The following is a 17012-nucleotide window of genomic DNA, read 5'->3' as shown; positions in this document are numbered from 1 at the left end:
CCCTGTACCCTCCAGCCCAGCGGCAGCACCAGGGGACGCGGGGGGGGTGACACTGGGGGGGGGGGTGGTCCCGGCCCTGCCATGCCCAGGGCCAGGAGCGCGGCCGCCCCAGCGCTGCAGCAGCTGCCCCCCCCCCCCCCCCCCCCAGCAGAAGCCACATCTGAGCCCCCCAGCAGCTGCGGCCCCCGGGCGAGCCCCCCCGGGACGTTAACCAAACCGCGCTGTTGTCACCCGCTGATCGACCGCGCTGCGAGCACGGCCCAGGGGACCCCCCCTCAGCCACAGCAAACACCCCCCCGGGGGCCAGGCCTGCCCCTCGCACGCTGCATCCTGCCCGGCTCCAACGGGGGGCCATGGGCATAGGGGGGGGCAGGGGCTCATGTGGGGGGGCAGGGGCACATGGGGGGGTCACCCATGGGTGCCCCTGCCCACGCACAGCATCGCCCCCCGTGGATGCTCCCACCCGTGTGCGCACGCATGCACCCCCCCCGCACACGTCTGCTGCATGCACACACGTCACCGTAAAATGCCAAGCTCTGCGCCCCCCCCTTGTGCCCCCCCCCCAAGCAGACACCCCAGGGCAGGGACCCCCCCAGGGCAGGGACCCCCCCCAGGGCCGGACCCCCACCCAGCCAGCGGGTAGGGGCTGGGGGTGGGCGCTGGGGGCTGCAGGGTGCCCAGGGAGGGGCAGGGATTTTTTTTTTTGGGGGGGGGGGGTTGAGGGCGAGGATTTTAAGGGTAGGATTGGGGGGGGGACCTGGGGGGGGGATAGGTTTGGGGATGGGGGCGAGCCGATCGTGGGGCTCCGTGGGCTGATATAGGGAGATATTGGGGGGGTCGATGCTGAGACACCCCGCCGCCCCCCCCCCGGCTGCCTCCCCCCCCCCGCCCGGTGATGGAGCCGATCGGTGCCCCCCCCAAATTATCCGCGGGGGGTGGGGGGGGGATGAAAGCGGCATTGTCCGCGCTTTGTCCCCGCAGCCCCGACACCCGCCCCCCCGGCTCCGAGACCCCCCCGGGATGGAGCCGAGCCCCCACCCCCTCCCCCGAGGTGGGTGTTGGAGGGGGGGGGGGTGTCGGTAGCAGGTGCCCCCCCTACCTCATCCCCGGCGGAGGAGAAGGCGGCGCGGAGCAGGGCGAGGAGCCCCCGCAGCCCCATCCAGCCGCATCCCGGCCCCGCGCCCGCCGCGGCTGCGCCGCCCCCGCGCCCCCCCCCCTTCCCCCCCCCCCCCCCCCCGGGCCGGGATTTTCCAGCCCAGGCCGCCGTTAGATGGCAGCAGCCGGGGAGGCGCCCAGCGGGCCCCCCCCCCCGACCCCCCCCGACCCCCGGGGGAGGCACACACACACCCCAACACCCCCCCCCCGTGGTCTCATCCCCCCCCCCCCCCCCCCCAAAGCCTTCGCAGCCCACCCCAACCCCCGCGGGATCCCCGCGCCGGGGAGCGGGGCTGGTGGTGGGGAGACCCCGACCCGCGCCCCCCCACACCCCCCCCCCCGGTGCCTGCCCCTTCCCCAAGGACAAAGGGTCCTCGGCGGCTCTGGGGGGACCCCACAACCCGTCCCTGCTCTGGACGAGCAGCAGGGACGAGCTGAAGCCCCCCCCCCCCCCGAGCCCAAGGTGCCCCCAGGTGTCCTGCCGCCCCCCCCCTCCCCGCAGGCAGGGTCCCCCGGGCAGGTGTCACGGTGCTGGGGGGGGGCGGGCTCCGGATCCGACCAGGGATGGGGGCACAGCCCTGCCCCCAGGGACGCTCCGAGCCTGGTGCCAAGGCAGAACCGCGGCTGCTCGGTCCCCGCAAACCAGGAGGAGCCCTCGGCACTTCTGGCCGCAGCCGCTGCCGCTGCCGGTGCCACTGCCGCTGCCGGTGTCACTGCCGGTGCCACTGCCGGTGCCACAGCCGGTGCCACTGCCGGTGCCACTGCCGGTGCCACAGCCGGTGCCACTGCCGGTGCCACAGCCGGTGTCACTGCCGGTGTCACTGCTGGTGTCACTGCCGGTGCCACAGCCGGTGTCACAGCCGGTGTCACTGCCGGTGCCACAGCCGGTGTCACTGCTGGTGTCACTGCCGGTGCCACAGCCGGTGTCACAGCCGGTGTCACTGCCGGTGCCACAGCCGGTGTCACAGCCGGTGTCACTGCCGGTGCCACAGCCGGTGTCACAGCTGGTGCCACTGCCAGTGCCACAGCCGGTGTCACTGCTGGTGTCACTGCCGGTGTCACTGCCGGTGTCACAGCCGGTGTCACTGCTGGTGTCACTGCTGGTGTCACTGCCGGTGCCACAGCCGGTGCCACTGCCGGTGTCACAGCCGGCGGTGGCCCGAGGTCGTGAGGTTTGACCGGGGCAGCTCCTGCCGACACCCGGCACCGCCACGAGATCAGGGCCGAGCGCCGCCGTGCCGGTGTCACCGACGGCCACGAGGCGCCGAGCGGCGGGGCTGGTGCTGAGCCTCTTCTCCCCGAACAACGCCCCAGCCCCGGCGAACCGAGCGGGCAGGGAGCAGGGGCAGGGAGCGCTCGGTGCCGCGGTTACCGCGGCGAGAACGGAGCCCCAGGAGGCTGCGCCACGGAGGAGCCGCCCGTGAGCGCTCCCCGAGCGGCGGCCGGCCAAGGGGCGAGGGCTGGCGTGGGGCTGCGGGAGGGCGGCGGGGACGGAGCAGGCCCCGGCTGCTCCCGCCCGGCTGACGGAGCCCGCTCCGTCAGCGTCCGTCTGTCCTTCTGTCCGTCCGTCCCTCCGCGTGCACGGAACCCCAGGGACAGGCGTTACCCCGGCCCGAAGACAAAGGGAAGGTCCCAGCTCCGGGGTCGCGTCCCCACTGCCTGCTCCGTCCCCGTCCCAGGCTGCTCCCCCCGGTGCTGACAGCGGCTCGCAGCAGCCCCCAGCCCCCGCTTTCTGCCCTCCTTGCCTCAGTTTCCCCCAGGGCAAGGCAGGATCGGGCCCCTCCCGAAGGGCCGAGGAGCTGCCTCCCGCCCCAGGCCCCGCAGGGACCCGGCGCTGCCTCCCCGCCCCGGTTACAAAACGCCCACTGAAGCGGCCGCCACAGCGGCGCTGCCTCGAGACAGGCTGCCAAAAGCCTTCGGCACCCCAAATTTAAGAGGAGAAGCAAATCAGCCCGGCTCCCAGCAGCCCGGGACGTGCCCTCTGCCGTTTTCCCACAGGGGAGAGAAAAGCAGGAGGCAGGGGAGCACCGGGGCCCCCCCCCACCGAGCTTCCCCTGCACGTCACCGCGCTCCTGGGGCTGTTCGAGTGCAGCCTGAAACGCCACAGCCAGGCGCGTGACATTTCATTCACCACTGGGGAACGTCATTAATCTGATGAACCCACGTAAAGAGAGGTGGGCGCCGTGCGTTTAGCAGAAATAGGGCCGGAGAATTACGTAAAAAACAGTTTTCAGGAAAGCAGCATGGCACGACGGGGGCGGAGGGGCTTCGCTGCTCAGCTGGGAGCTGCACCAGGAGGGGAAGGCGCAGGACGCGTCCTCCGTGAGGCCGCCGACAGAGCGGAGGCAGCTGGGAGAAATTTCTTTATTTACACCTAGAAAAAGTTCCCCGAAGCTCTCGTTTATTTCAGCGGAATGAACCTGGAGGAGTGGGTGGCACCAATACCAGGCCGGCCGTGCTTCACCGGTTTGTAGGTGATGGAGAACTCCCCCAGGTAGTGACCGATCATCTCGGGCTGCAAGAGAAGCAGAGGCGGGCGTTAGAGGCAAGGACCCGGGCCGGGCGCACAGCGCCGCCGCCACCACCTGCGTCCCCCCGGGCGTGCTCGGAGCCACATCTCCCCCCAGCCACCCCACGCAGCGGGCAGGGCACAGCCACAACGCTCCTCTCCCGGCGCTGGCAGACGCCCCGAACGCAGCCGGTTTTTCTGGCCCCGGCGTGGTGCAGAGCTCTGGAAACGCTGCGTGGGGAACGGGCTCTGCCCGAGGTGCTGCTGGGAGCAGGATCGGAGCTGAGCAAGGCAAGGAGCTCCCTCTGCCCCAGCGCACAGGCTGCGGGATCTCTTCTGCGTTTTTAGCTCGGCTTTAACACCGGGAACGGGGCTCCCAGAGAAAACGCAAGCTGTACGTTGGTGCTGCAGGTTATTCCATCCCAGCCCCCTTCACCCACACGGCAGGCAGGGAACCAGGCCGGGTGCAGCAGCCGCAGTATTTCATTACTTCGAAGCCGCACCAACGCCTTGTGAGGCTCAGACGAGGCTCCTCTCAGCAGCACACGCCCGGAAGTGCTGCACGCTGCTCTGGGACCCTCTTCCAGACCAAGCTGCGCTGGGAAACCCCAGCAGAACCTCACCACCGCCCTCAAACACAGGGCGGGACTACAACCGCGTGAGGTTCTGAGTAACGCAGCAAACGGGCACGTCCACGGTGCTGGGCCAGGACCCGAGAGCAGAGCACGGACGTGGCAGCGAGGCTCACCTTGATCTCCACCTGGTTGAAGGTTTTGCCGTTGTAGACGCCGACCATGCTGCCCACCATCTCGGGGAGGATGATCATGTCCCGCAGGTGGGTCTTCACCACCTCGGGCTTCTCCATGGGCGGCGCCTCCTTCTTGGCCTTGCGCAGGCGCTTCAGCAGGGAGTGCTGCTTGCGGCGCAGCCCCCGGTTGAGGCGGCGGCGCTGGCGGGCGCTGTACAGCTGCATCAGCTGCTCGCTGGACGGACGGGCGGACAGACGGGCGGACAGTTAGTTCAGCCACCACACCACACCGCAGCCCCCCGCCGCCCCCAGCCCCGCACTCACTAGGACATGTCGAGGAGCTGGTCCAGGTCCACCCCCCTGTAGGTGAACTTCCTGAAGGTCCGCTTCTTCTTCTGCTCCACCTCCGCCTGCAGCCGGGCACGGGCCGGGGGTCAGCGCCGCGGGGACCCCCCCTCACCGCCCCGAGCCCCCCCCCCCCCGGCCCTCCCCCCCCCACACACCCCCCCCCCCGCCCCGCCACGGCGGGCCCTAGGCCCAGCCCGGGGAATCCGGGTCCCGACAGGCTCTGGGAGGCCCGGCCCGGCGCCATCCCGCCCCCTTGGGGACGAGGCCGGGTCCGCCCTGGCCGGCAGCAGCGTCCCGAGTCCCCCCGAGGCCGTCCCCGCGGAGGATGGCGGCGGATGGCACCGGCTGCCCCTCGGCCCGCACCCACCATCTCGGCCCGGTCTCCGCGGAAAGGGCCGGCCCCGCGCCGGAAGCGGCGGATCTCGCGAGAGCGGCGGGGAAGGGCGGAAGGGCGCCGAGCCCCGCCCCGCGCGGCGCTTCCGCCCTTACTGCCCTTAAAGGGGCCGCGGCCCCCAGGGGCTGTCAGGGGAGGGTCCCCTGCTGCCGCCCTGCCCCAGCTGGAGGGGCTGGGATGCTCCCAGCGAGGCCGGCAGCAGGGAGGACAACCCCGCCCCGCCGCCCCGTAGCCGAGGTGGCAGCGGGCAGCACTCACCCGTGGGTCCGTGGACAAGCGCCGGTTCCTCGCCCGCGTTCAGCTCGGTGCTGGGCAGAAGCGCTACGCGGGGGGGAAGGGCCTGTGATTACCGGCGGTGTGAGGATTTACCCTCACCTGCAGAAGCTGGCTCGGGGCAGAAGGCAGCACCGGCATCCAAAACCTTTATCCAGGCAGGCCGAGCAGCGATTTGAGGTCTCCTTCCTCTCCGAAGCGGCGTGGGTTCGCCTCGCGCCGTCGTCCGCGGTGCATTTGGCACAGCAGCGCTACAAACCGGGCGTTGAGAAGTCAAAGCAGCCCCGCCGCAGCGAAGGCAGAGCACGGGGTCATGGGCACAGGGACCGTAAAGCCACTTCTGTTGTGGCGTGGAAGCGGCTGAGCAAGGAGCTGAGCCAGCAGGAGTCGCAGCACGTGGAAGGGGGACAAGCCAGAGAAACTCGCAGCTACGAAATAAAAACCTCTGAGCTCATCGAAATCCTTCCCGGGCACCCCCAGTGCCACGCTGCTACACGCCAACGGGCCCTGCGTTTCAACCGGCGCTGAGCGAAGGCTTTTCGGCAGGAGCAGAAGCGGCCTCTGAGCTCACAGCAGAGCACTGTCCGCTCCCGAGGAGTTAAACCCCGATAACAGCAGCTTTGGGCAGAGAGGACTAACGAGCAGGCACACGCCCGGCAGCGCACAGGCCCCGCGCCAGGGTTCTTTGGACAGAGGTGCATTCCACAGAGCTGCCAAAAAAAAAAAAAAAAGCCCCAAGTGATGAGCACCTGGCCAGGGTGAGCACCAGGGACCTCAGCTAGCATTTGGAAAGAGGCCCTCGAGAAGCCCCATCTGATTTGGACACCGCAGCGTGCCTCAGCCCCACGTGTAGAAGTGCGGATGGCACCGAGGATGTTTCCTGCTTGTACCGAGCCTCGCCTTTGAGCCTACAACTAATTTCACAACACGATGCTCATTTGGCCTGTTAGGGCAGTTCATTTAAATGGGGTTAGGCTCACGGGGAACGGGATAAGCGTTGCAGCACTACCCCTGGAGAACCAGACCAGTTAGGGACACCAACCCACAGAGATGGCCGCAAACCCAGATTTTACCCACTTGATGCTGGGCTCAGCAGCTGTAGAGGAAATCCCAAGGGAGGACGTCCCTGGTGAAAAGATTTCCAAAGGATACCAGCGACTGGAGGCAGCGAGAGCACCGAGAGCAGGCCTCTCGCTGTGTCAACAAAGAAACTGAGAACGTGACCTCTGAGTCAGCACCAAGAGGGCATTTTGCCCCAGTTACCTCCGCATTTCAGCTGAGGGGCATTTTCCTGGAGGTGGACAAATCCAGACACCTCCTCGTGCTGCTCGCAGCTTGTAAGGATAATCTTTTTTAAATGGTGCCTTGCAACTCGAGGTCGGAGGGACAGCAGCATTCAGCCGAAGCCTGTCGCCGCTATAAACACACGAACGAGCGAACACGCACAGCTGATTCTCTTCTGACCAGGGTAAAAGTTGCGTGGCACGAAGGATTACTGCTCAAATCCCACTGCTGGTAGCGTAACAGTCCCTTGAGGCACAGCGTAAGCCTGTATGCTGATGTCAAGGCAAGATTTTTCAAGGCCGCCAATTGATTTCTCATGAAAACACAAATTCACAAGAAACTTTTTTGTAAAAAGAAAAAAAAAATGGAGACAGGCTTGTGTTTCTAATCCAAATGTACTTCTCTTTATTCAAACCAGGGGTAATCACTGGTTAGTGCAAAATGCACCTAAACCTTTTGCCTGAGGGAAATCTACATCTTAACAAGGCCTCCGTTAACCCCTAATGAAATCCACAGAGGATTTGAAAGAGTTTGAAGCACAGACCTAACGCTGCGCTTCCTAAGTGACTCTGTGCGTCAACAAGTCTGCACCTGCCTTGTTACCAGTTCTACACCGTCAGGTAACAACAGCAAAATACACTCAGTAGATTTCTTTTTAACTCCCAGAGTTTCTGAACCATCCGCCCCACCGCTAATGTCAGGAGTAAGGGGGTCGCAGCTCGCCCTCACTTCCAACAGTGCTAACGGAAACCCTGTTTTAAATTAAAAAATAAGCCAGCATACATAGTAGAAAATTTCTCTTAAAAATTTCACAATCTGTAAATGTATATATTTTTTTTTCTTTTAAACATAAAAGTTTACAATATACGGTAAAACAAAGGCTCAGGAAAAATAATTTCAAAAAAAAGAAACCTGAAGTTTTTGAATTAAAGCTGAAGACATTTTTAAAACCCTGTAGTTTGAACCAGTGACATTTTCTTTATTTGTGCTGATGGGTTAGAGAAAGGAAAATATTTAAAAACTGCAGTCCAAACACCCACAGCGTTGCCTTCAGAAGCCATCTCCCCCACCCCCCAAAAAAAATGTTGTTAGGTTTTTCTTCCATCAAGTATGTGATTGTCACAAGTTCAGAAGTCTGGGGCTCCTGGGCTCGCCTGGTCCCAGGCCCCCCGTGGGGACAGAACTCCCTGATTGCCAGCCCACGCTAGCGCCTGTAGGGGTGAAATCCTTGCACGTTGTGGTTCTGTCCTCGTCCAAACCCGCTTCCTCCTGCAGGTGGGCCACTGGATGGTTGCACCGAGGGGCCTCCGTAGGGAGGGGGTTGCTGGCTGGGATCAGAGAAACCTTGTCCAAAACCACTCAAGTCTTGTCCATACCCTGGGGAGAAGGGGAAAAGGCAGCAGTCAGCTTCCAGCGTCGTTCACGCGCACGGAGCAGCAGAGGTGCAAATTCAAAACCTGGCGCCACTCCCTCCCCCCACGCAGTCCCTGGAACACAAACGAGCCCTTCGATCTAACACGGTGAGATAAGCAGCTGCTTTCAGTTCTTCACGTTATCTGCCCCTCGGTACAGAAGGACCAGGTTAAAGCAGAACCGTGGAGGTGTGCAGAGGTGGCAGGTTTCACTTTTGAGGTAATCCTGCCCAGCCAGCAGGTAAGACTCTCACACTGCTGCTGTTCAGAAGCTTCAAGTGGCTCGCCGGTAGGCTGTCAGTTCATTCTGAGTAGCATTTTTTTTTAATTTCGTTTTTGTTTTGCTAAAAGCTAGCGCTGTCAGGTTCAGCAGAGATGAAGATGCAGCAAGGAAGTCTTCCCGGCATCTCACAGCTATTAAACGGCAGCGCCTCTGACTGATGGCGGAGAGCTTTTAGAGCCTCGCTTTGTAAAGGCAACTTCATCTTCCCTGAACAGTCAAAAACTTCTGCTGCTGAAAAGACACACTGGAGAAGATGCTTAAAAAAAAAAAAAAAAAAAGCACTGCTGCCTGAATATGTATTTTAATTAACTGGCCTCTTTCAAGGTATGCTCAGTTCCTAAAATTGAGACTGAAACATGAGAGGGCAAAGCTAGCGGAGCAGGATCCCAAAGGCTGCGACCGCTCCACCCGTTACAGACTGCGTAAGGGAACCTAACTCAGAAACAACTGACATGCTTCCCCTAAGGCTCATCACATGAGCAGGCTGATGTCTACTTGTTGCAAGTTCAAAAACCAAGTTCCACTTCAAAACCTGCCCCCCACTGCTTGCTGCTGCAGATGCTGACGAACGCTTTAACCCAGCTGAAGATCAGCAGCAGCTAACGACGACACAGCAGGACCCCACGTCCCCTAAACACCACCTGCATCAGAGCTTGGGTAGTTTTAAGCCTGAAAGGCCCCTCAACTGCAGCGCACACGAATGCGTGCAGGAAATTAATAGTTATATTAATATTTATCCTGTTCTTCCTCAGCCTGCAGAACCCAACGCTCCCCTCCTGCTGCTCAGCGAGGCTACGACCACTGCCCTGCACAGCGCCCGCACCAAAGCCCAGATTTGGGCTGGGCAGAATTTGGGAATAGGGACAAAGGGCGGAGACGAAAAGCCTTGCTGGAATTCTCGCTGCCAGTGCGAGGGAGAACTAGATGTGAATTAAGAACGCTGAGAAACTAAGAAATTTAATAAAAGTTCCCTTAATTAAATACAACTCAATCATAACAGCGGCATCAGCGCAAGCCTCAGCTATAAAAGATGGTATTAAGAACCCTAATTGCTCGGTACGTTTCTGCAGCTCTGCTTCTCCCTGTGCAGGCTTAAAGCAGGTTTAACTCTCTTAATCCCAAACAAAGTCTCTTAGCATGTCTTCAGTATTTCAATTTCAAGCTCTGCCCGTCTCTCAGGACTTGCAACTGCTAATGAGCCTTAAAACACATCTATCACAAGGCTTCTATTAGCTAAAAATGCTAATCCAGGCTTTTTTTCACACCAAGATAAGCAGACTACCAAAAATACAATTTAATTGTTTGCCAAGGGGTGAGGCTCAGAAGGAAAGAAAATGAAGTTATTCTCACTGTACAGCGCAGTGTCAGAGCATTCAGTGGGGGAAACCACAGCTCTCCGTTTGTTTATCAAAAAGGAAGCCTACAGCACGCAGCTGAGCAGCCAGACACGTAAGTGCGCGTCGTCTTCCCTCGCTGTGGCTCCTGCCGCAGCTCTCAGCTTGCACCAGCACCTCACCGTGAAGAAACACACAGCTCACCTGCCCTTCCAGAGGGCTCTGCTTTCTAAACGAGCCGTGCCAAGCTTTACGGTCTCAATCTCTGGCTTGCGGAACCTGAGCTCCGTTCGGTTACACGAGATAAAGTGTCGCCAGCGCAGCAGCTTGGGAAGCAATCGGCAGCGTCATTCGTGTTTCAGTCGTGAGTTCTCCCTCCGAGCTAACAGAAGTGTTTTGCCCTTACTTGCCCAAGTAAACATCTGAGCCACGTTGTTCCCCCCACCCCCTTAGGAGAGACCCTGCAAGAAACAAAAGTTAGTTTCCCCGAGGCAGACATATCGAGAGCATTGGTTGTAAATAGGCACCACCTACCTAGATCTCTCACTGCTCAGCCTGACCATAAGAGTGTAAACAAAGAATTGGCGCGTAGCCTGAAGGGTCTTGAGAATAGGTACCCAGCCCTAGTAAGAAATGAGGAGACCAGGGTGACGAACCCCGAGAGAGCCCTGTGCAGAGATAATTTTTCAGGGTGAGGGAGACACACCCGTGTTAGCGTTTAATTTACTCGTGTTTACATTCATCCCGGCTGTAAACATCGCAGCATTTAAGATGCTGTCAAGCCAGGACAAATCTGAAAATGCCACAACGATTAGATAACTCAGCGCCTCTTTAAAGCCCATAAGCCTTACGCAGTTACGTAAATACATGCAGATCAGCGAGGCTGTCTATTGTACAGCAGTGCTGCTCGCTAATTTGCAAACACACGAAGAGCTGAAGCTCTTTTACAAAGTTTAAAAGATTTTACAGGTAGCTTTACGGACAGGTGGATGACTGCTGCACATTAAACACCTCTTTCTCTGTTAGCACTTGTGCTCCTAACAGATTTCAAGCTAAGAAACCACTCAAGGTGAGAGACCACCTTCGGTTGTGCCTTAAACCAACCTTCTTAGCCTCCTTCCTCAAACTGCAGTACCACACACCTTTTCCTCCCTCCTCCCTCCCCACCCAACGCTTTTAGAGACTAATTAGAAGCACTTCAAATATTTCCCTGGGAAATAGGCTTCCTAGAATATACAAGAGGCGAGTGGCACTACACACTCCAAATAGAGGAACCCCCACAACGCTGGAAAACAGATTCTTCCTAGACTTCTGAAACACCACAAATGTTGGCTTCCCGCAGAATGTAAATGATTATGCGTGGCTCTGTATTTTATTTAGTAGGGTCCACCCCCTCTCAAAAGGGATCTGCAAAGACACAAGTTCTTGCAAGACAAGAAAACCTTCCTCTTGAGTCACAAGGGCAAAGCTTTCTCTGACAGCAACTGTGTTTAAAACAAATTTAAAACATTTCAAGTTCATCACCATGAGAACATCTGCTTGCTTCACAAATGCACCTGGAAGGCTAATCTTCCGTGTTTTTTTAAACACATTTTGCATTTTTGGAACTTCAAACAGTACCTATTCAAATAACTTTATGAACTGTTCATTACATAGAAGTTTCTGCAGGCACTTTAAATAAAACAGTCAGGCATACGCTAACACATGGAGAATCTGTCCAAGTGTGGAGCAGTAGCCTTAATCCATGGACCTACTGCATGCAAAACCTGACTGCAGAAGTGGAAGACCACCAATTACTTCATCTTCAGAAAAAGGAGTATGCCACGGACAGCTCTTGGGGACAACACTGATTAAAAGTAGGACTGCGTGGAAGAGCAATATGAAAACTCCATCTTAGTTTCCACAGAGAGGAGCACAAGCACTTATCCAGGTGTAGTTTTGTTTTTATTTTGTTTGGTAGTACTGTCTGACTGGCTTAAAACTTGTTACACCAATGTCTTTCATCAGCTATCTCAAGCAGTTACTTATCCTACAGCACAAATTAGCACTGCGTAGGCATTACGTGCTTCTGACAAAACCACAGCTCGTGGTAAGACAGGGAAGGAACAGGGGATGGGAGGAAAAAGCATGCAGATTGGATTTTAATACCCCATCCTGCCTGCATCTCGATGCTATTCTTAAAGTCTATTCTCCAATCTGATCAAAGTCAGTTAAACAAAACAGTTGTCTACAAGCTGCATGAAGCTATTAGGGAGGAAAAAAAAGTTTTAACTGCAGATTCAGGGAGAGAGCAGATCAGTGACTTATCCTGCTACTGCAGAGGTCTCTGAAGACTATCTCACAGGATACAAACGATGTCTAGAGTTGGTTAAGAAAACACCCGCTGGCTAGAATACCTGCTGGATGATTTAAGGATCCCTTGAAAGCTGGTGGCTGGCATTCCCCCCCTTGACAGAAGTGCCATCGGTGTTAGCGAACAGCTTCTGAACACTGACTTTGCACCCAAGTAGAAAAGCAAAGCAGGACAGGAAGAAGGGTCAAGCTGAGTTTATTTTACATGCAGTTACTTACCAAATTGACTGTAAGGGAATTCTGGCTGAGCAGTTGGGGGTTTGCTCATGTCCTGAGTTGCCTGAGATGGTGGTGGTGGTGGTGGAAAAGCTAGTGGTGCTGCCCCTGGAGTGGCAGGTGGAGGGGGTACTCCAGGTGGGGCAAACTGGTCAGGTGGAGGAGGAGGAGCACCATAACCAAAACCTGGAACACAAGCAAAGTGCAATGTATGTGAAGACACGGGTCAACACCTCCCTGAATTCTTGCTTGGATTTAGTACAATGCACTTTTTTTTTTGTTCCAATAACAGACTTGTAAGTATTTCAGTCAAAATGTTTTCTACTTGTAGCTGGCAGACAGTAAAAACAACTTACGCTGTAACACAAAAAATCTCACCCCAAAGGAAGATGGCAGCCACATCAGCAACCAACAAAGAGAACGTGTGATGGAGTAGGACTAGGCAGCAAGTTCTTTGTCTTTGTGTGCACGACCAGATGTGAGAAGGAAGCCATGTTACCACATTCAAGATCTTGGGGGTGGGGGGAGAAGGTGCGAAGGTATCTCAAGCAAATGGTTTCTTCTTTGGAGAACAACCAACTTTGGGTCACTGCGTGGCATTTCCTAACTTTTTTAAAGCAAGTTTGTGACTAGACTTTTCAAAAGGTGGCCCGAGGGCGTAGATGTTCAAATCCTATTTACATTTCCAATGCCACTGGTGACCTTAATTCCTTAAGCTTCTCGAAAAATCCCAGCCTGCGTCTAGCCCAGGTCACCGTGCAATAATCTCTTAAGTTTTCTCACAGATGTCATAATAGAGGTACACAATGAAACTAGATTTGTTTAGCAACAGAGATTTAAACTAGAGAACAGGCTATTACAGCACCCAAGAGAAAGCAACCCAGCTACCTGACAAAAATAGTTGATGACAACTCGGAATATGCAATCTCAGCAGAGCATTTAAGGATAGATTTAAAAAGCGTAGGGGAAAACTCCAAGTCCAGAGAAAGATGAGCAGAAGCCAAACACTGAATTTGGTGATGGCCTGCACTCAGACTCCTGAACGTCACTTACTAAATGGTGGAGGGGTGCCATAGCCCTGTGGAAATCCTTGCGGAGGTGGGAATCCCCCAGGAGGCGTAGAGACTATGTATGAGGTAAATGGTGGTGGCGGTGGAGGAGCTCCTCTGCCTGGAGGAGGTGGTCCGTATCCACCTAGAAAATTAACAGAAACAAAGAACTGAAGTGGCTCAGTAACGCAAAGTCTGCATTCTCTGGTGGGGTAAAGTTGTTTCCTCAATTTCAGATGCAGCCTCAGCCTTCTTTGAATTCTTACTTTGGGAAATACTTGTCCTCCAAGTATCCCTGCAGTAAATTGCATTTGAGAATGTAATTCCTTGATACCGAATTAGTGGAGTTGGCAGCACCGGGATGCATGTCAGCTCCCTTTACGGATTTAACGCACTGTCGTCTTCATTCTTTAAGGACAAATTCAATCAAGCTTTTAAACATACAGGCTGTTAAATACTACAGAAATCCACAAATCACTGTGGATTCTTGAAGAAATTACAACCCCACTCAGCAGGATTTTTCTATTAAAATCAGTCCCATATAACGTACTTACCAATCGCCTGTCCAGCTGGCACCCACATCCCTAAAACAAAGCAAAAAAAGCAAGTTATACACTTATTGAAGCTGTTTACTAAGAAACGGGAATGATTTAGAGAAAGTTTATCTTGATTTAGGCTCTGGAATAGAGTAGATATCCTCCCAGTGTCCCTTACATTTCTTATGGTCAAAGAATTATTTTTTTTTTTTGGTCCAAGAAGTCTTAAAAGACACTGAATTATTCAGCAAATAATGCAGAAACATGCAGCAGTCCTCAAACTGAAGTCAGATGGAGTGCTCAAAAACTGAGCACACCCAGCCAAGAAACTGCATCAGTATAAAACACACCACCATACTGAGAATCACAGCAGACTACACATCCAAGGTATTTTAATACGTTATCAGGTTTATCCTATTTATTTTTGAAGTTTTTGAACCATAAAAACATCTTCCGCATTCGTTGCAGCATTAAGATAGAAAGATAAATGCATTTATGCTTTACACTAATCTTTCCAGTAGATCAGCTATCATTTTCTGTACAAATAACCACACTGAAAATAATCTCGTTTCTCAATTTGTGCAGTTGCAGATTAGCACATCTGTGCAGAATGTCAAAGCCTCAGCTGCAGCTTTCAAGTTAATAAGCACCATGGGGAAACAAGCAATCCCTCCACTGAGGTATCATCTATTGTAGCAAGAAATGAAGCACTGACACTCCCTTTAGCCCCCCCGGTGAAAATTTCTCATATCGGAGCAAGCAAGTTCTGTTCTGTCAAATGCAACTCAATTATGCCACTGTATTTCTCCATAAGTTATCAAAACTGTCTTTGGATGAACTCAGCATATTTATCCCATCTTTAAAATCTGGTGGGGTTATAGCCATCAAAACCAAAACCCACGGCTGCTCCTTTCAGCCCTTAAGGGTTCAAGCTAAATCAAGACCATTATAAGCAGTAAGTGCTCCCCTGCACCACTGCTGGCCCCATAGCTGCTTGTTATTTTTCCAGGCTACATTAAGCAATAAAATCCAGAGACAAGACCATCTGTTTTTCTCTCATCCCTTGCAAATTTTACTTATAACTTCCTCTGAAACCGCCTCATCCTTGAAAATGCCTATTCTAACAACATTTTTCATTCGGGTCTCAAGCAGGTCACGCTCCCACAGCTGGAGTCCCAACTTGAGCTTTCTCAGCACCTTCTCCACATTACCAAAACCCACGCTCACTCTATTCAGGGAGAGGCAGAGCCAAACAGAAGAGGCCAAGCACCGTCTAGAATGCATGCGAGGCTCAGCACAACCCGCTGACCTCTGCCCTATGCAGCAACGTGTTTGGGGAAAAGGAGATGAAGGACCGGTCTCAGAAGACTTGGGAAGGACTGATGCAGTTTTAGTTCTGCTACCGACAATCCAGCATGGAGATAGCGTTGATGAACCTGCAAATTCTGTCATGTGCCAGTCTCACCACGTTATCGGCAAGCTTTAAGGACAAGACTCGCTCGCGACAGCGATAAGACATCCAGAGAAGTACCTTGAGGGCCGTAGCCTTGCTGCCAGGTAGGAGGGGGCTGACCTGCCCAGCCATTGGCAGCGCTCGGCATGATCCTGCTTCCCCACTGACTGGCACCGGGCGGCCCTGGAGTTTGGCTTTTGCTATCCCGAGGTTCCGCGCGTTTCACCTCCACCTAAACAAACAGAGTCGCCATTTAGGAGAGATGGTGCAGGTCAATCTACCCCCCTTCCCTTCACACACACCCTTAATTAACACTTAAGACTACACTTAGCATCTTATGACTTATGTCTAAGTACTTAATTATTAAACTTAAGGCCGGTAATTTAAAATGTTTCTCAGGTACAGTATGTGTGATGGTAAGACGTTACAAGTCCAGCTATTGAGGTATTTCAAGCAAAACACATCCTACAAATCATTTATGTTTTATCATAGTACAATATTCATTTGCTTTAATCTTAAAACAGCAGTACCCTCTTACAACAACTCTTCACTTAAAAAAAGCATAATCTTTCAAATTGTTCATAGACTATTTTAATACTTAAGACAGGAGTTACAAAGACGGTATTTTCAGAAAAAAATCGAGTAAAGAGTACACTCTGAAAAAGGGTACTAATGCTTTAACCATTCCAAGCGTTTGGGGTTCATTTGAAAGTTACAGTTTAAACCCACCCCATCTAACTGCAATTTCAGCTCGGCTCATACCTGAGAAACACACGTTTGTTTGTTTGTTTTTTGTTTGCTTGTTTGTTTGTTTTTAAACTTAGAATTTATTTAAATGTCTAATGGAAGATAAAGACTTACCTTCCCCAGGCTAACGCTTAAAGAATCTCAATTAACTCAAACAATGTCAGAGGGAATGGATGTGATAAGAGAATCTTACATTACATCTAACAAAAAAGTAAACAAACATGCAAGTAATAAAAATGGACAGTTGAGTCAATAAGAAGCAAATCTTCATACTGTGTTAAGTCAGTGACAAAAGCCCTCCTGTTTTTAAAATTAGTAAGCCACAGTGCTTAACTTATTTTATTCAAAGATAAAATGTCCTAGTGTTCCAAGCCATCGAATAAGTGCATTTGACCTACTTAAAATAAGCTGCACATTCAATATAAACCTCTCAAAAAAAAAAAAAATCCAGTTTCTGATTTAATGAAACACTCTCAGCACTCATGCATGCTGAATTAAAGCCTTTTTTATTTTATGATTAATTTTAATGGGTGCCAGAGTACAAAGAAAATAAATCGCAATCATCAATGGGCCTGAGTAGTATGGAAAATAAAGTATTCAGAATTCTTCCTGCCATGTCTTAAAAACCATTCATGTCAGAGAACAAACAGGAAATAGGCACAAGGCAAGGACAAAGCCCCCCACCCCCAGCCCACTGCAGATGCCCCAAGGACATTATACATGACAGTAACCAAATCTCTGTCAGCTGAAGGCCCTTCCAGAGAGGAACCAAGGGAGTTTTTCAAAGGACTCAAATTAATGAGTCTTAACACATTTGCCTTGAGGGAATTCGGTTATTGCTTACAAAAGCAGAGTCCTTCTTGCAATTTTAATTTTTTTTTCCCTTTCAACAACATATGGATTCATTTCAGCAATACCT

The 17012-nt window shown here is 53.9% G+C and overlaps 2 protein-coding genes across 7 annotated transcripts in view; both read right to left on the bottom strand.

Annotated features, from left to right (window-relative positions):
- Nucleotides 1–3505: 3505 nt before the first annotated feature.
- On the bottom strand, nucleotides 3506–5583 carry RPS15 (ribosomal protein S15). 2 transcript variants are annotated; one of them, XM_040537710.1, is made up of 4 exons: nucleotides 5530–5583; nucleotides 4737–4822; nucleotides 4413–4647; nucleotides 3506–3670 (listed from the first exon to the last, which is right to left on the bottom strand). In XM_040537710.1, the coding sequence occupies exons 1-4, from the start codon at nucleotides 5566–5568 to the stop codon at nucleotides 3557–3559; spliced, it is 474 nt and encodes a 157-aa protein (XP_040393644.1). In that variant the 5' UTR covers nucleotides 5569–5583; the 3' UTR covers nucleotides 3506–3556. The 2 variants fall into 2 exon arrangements, with proteins under 2 accessions (XP_040393644.1, XP_040393645.1); XM_040537711.1 differs by lacking the exon at nucleotides 5530–5583 and adding an exon at nucleotides 5128–5178.
- A 1516-nt stretch (nucleotides 5584–7099) lies between these two features.
- The window catches only part of DAZAP1 (DAZ associated protein 1), a 26243-nt gene continuing 16330 nt past the window's right edge, over nucleotides 7100–17012 (bottom strand). For 3 of the 5 annotated variants that reach the window (XM_040537703.1, XM_040537702.1, XM_040537706.1), the window contains 5 exons: nucleotides 15425–15578; nucleotides 13912–13941; nucleotides 13362–13502; nucleotides 12312–12494; nucleotides 7100–8088 (listed from right to left, as the gene is read on the bottom strand). In XM_040537703.1, the coding sequence (XP_040393637.1) occupies nucleotides 7916–8088; nucleotides 12312–12494; nucleotides 13362–13502; nucleotides 13912–13941; nucleotides 15425–15578 (681 nt within the window). In that variant the 3' untranslated portion in view covers nucleotides 7100–7915. Of the gene's footprint in view, nucleotides 8089–10274; nucleotides 10364–10389; nucleotides 11603–12311; nucleotides 12495–13361; nucleotides 13503–13911; nucleotides 13942–15424; nucleotides 15579–17012 lie in introns of those variants that run through there. The other 2 variants (XM_040537705.1, XM_040537704.1) reach the window with 2 other exon arrangements.

The sequence above is a fragment of the Cygnus olor genome, chromosome 26, assembly GCF_009769625.2.
Source record: "Cygnus olor isolate bCygOlo1 chromosome 26, bCygOlo1.pri.v2, whole genome shotgun sequence".
Taxonomy (NCBI): domain Eukaryota; kingdom Metazoa; phylum Chordata; class Aves; order Anseriformes; family Anatidae; genus Cygnus; species Cygnus olor.
This window is presented reverse-complemented; position numbering and strand designations above follow the sequence as displayed.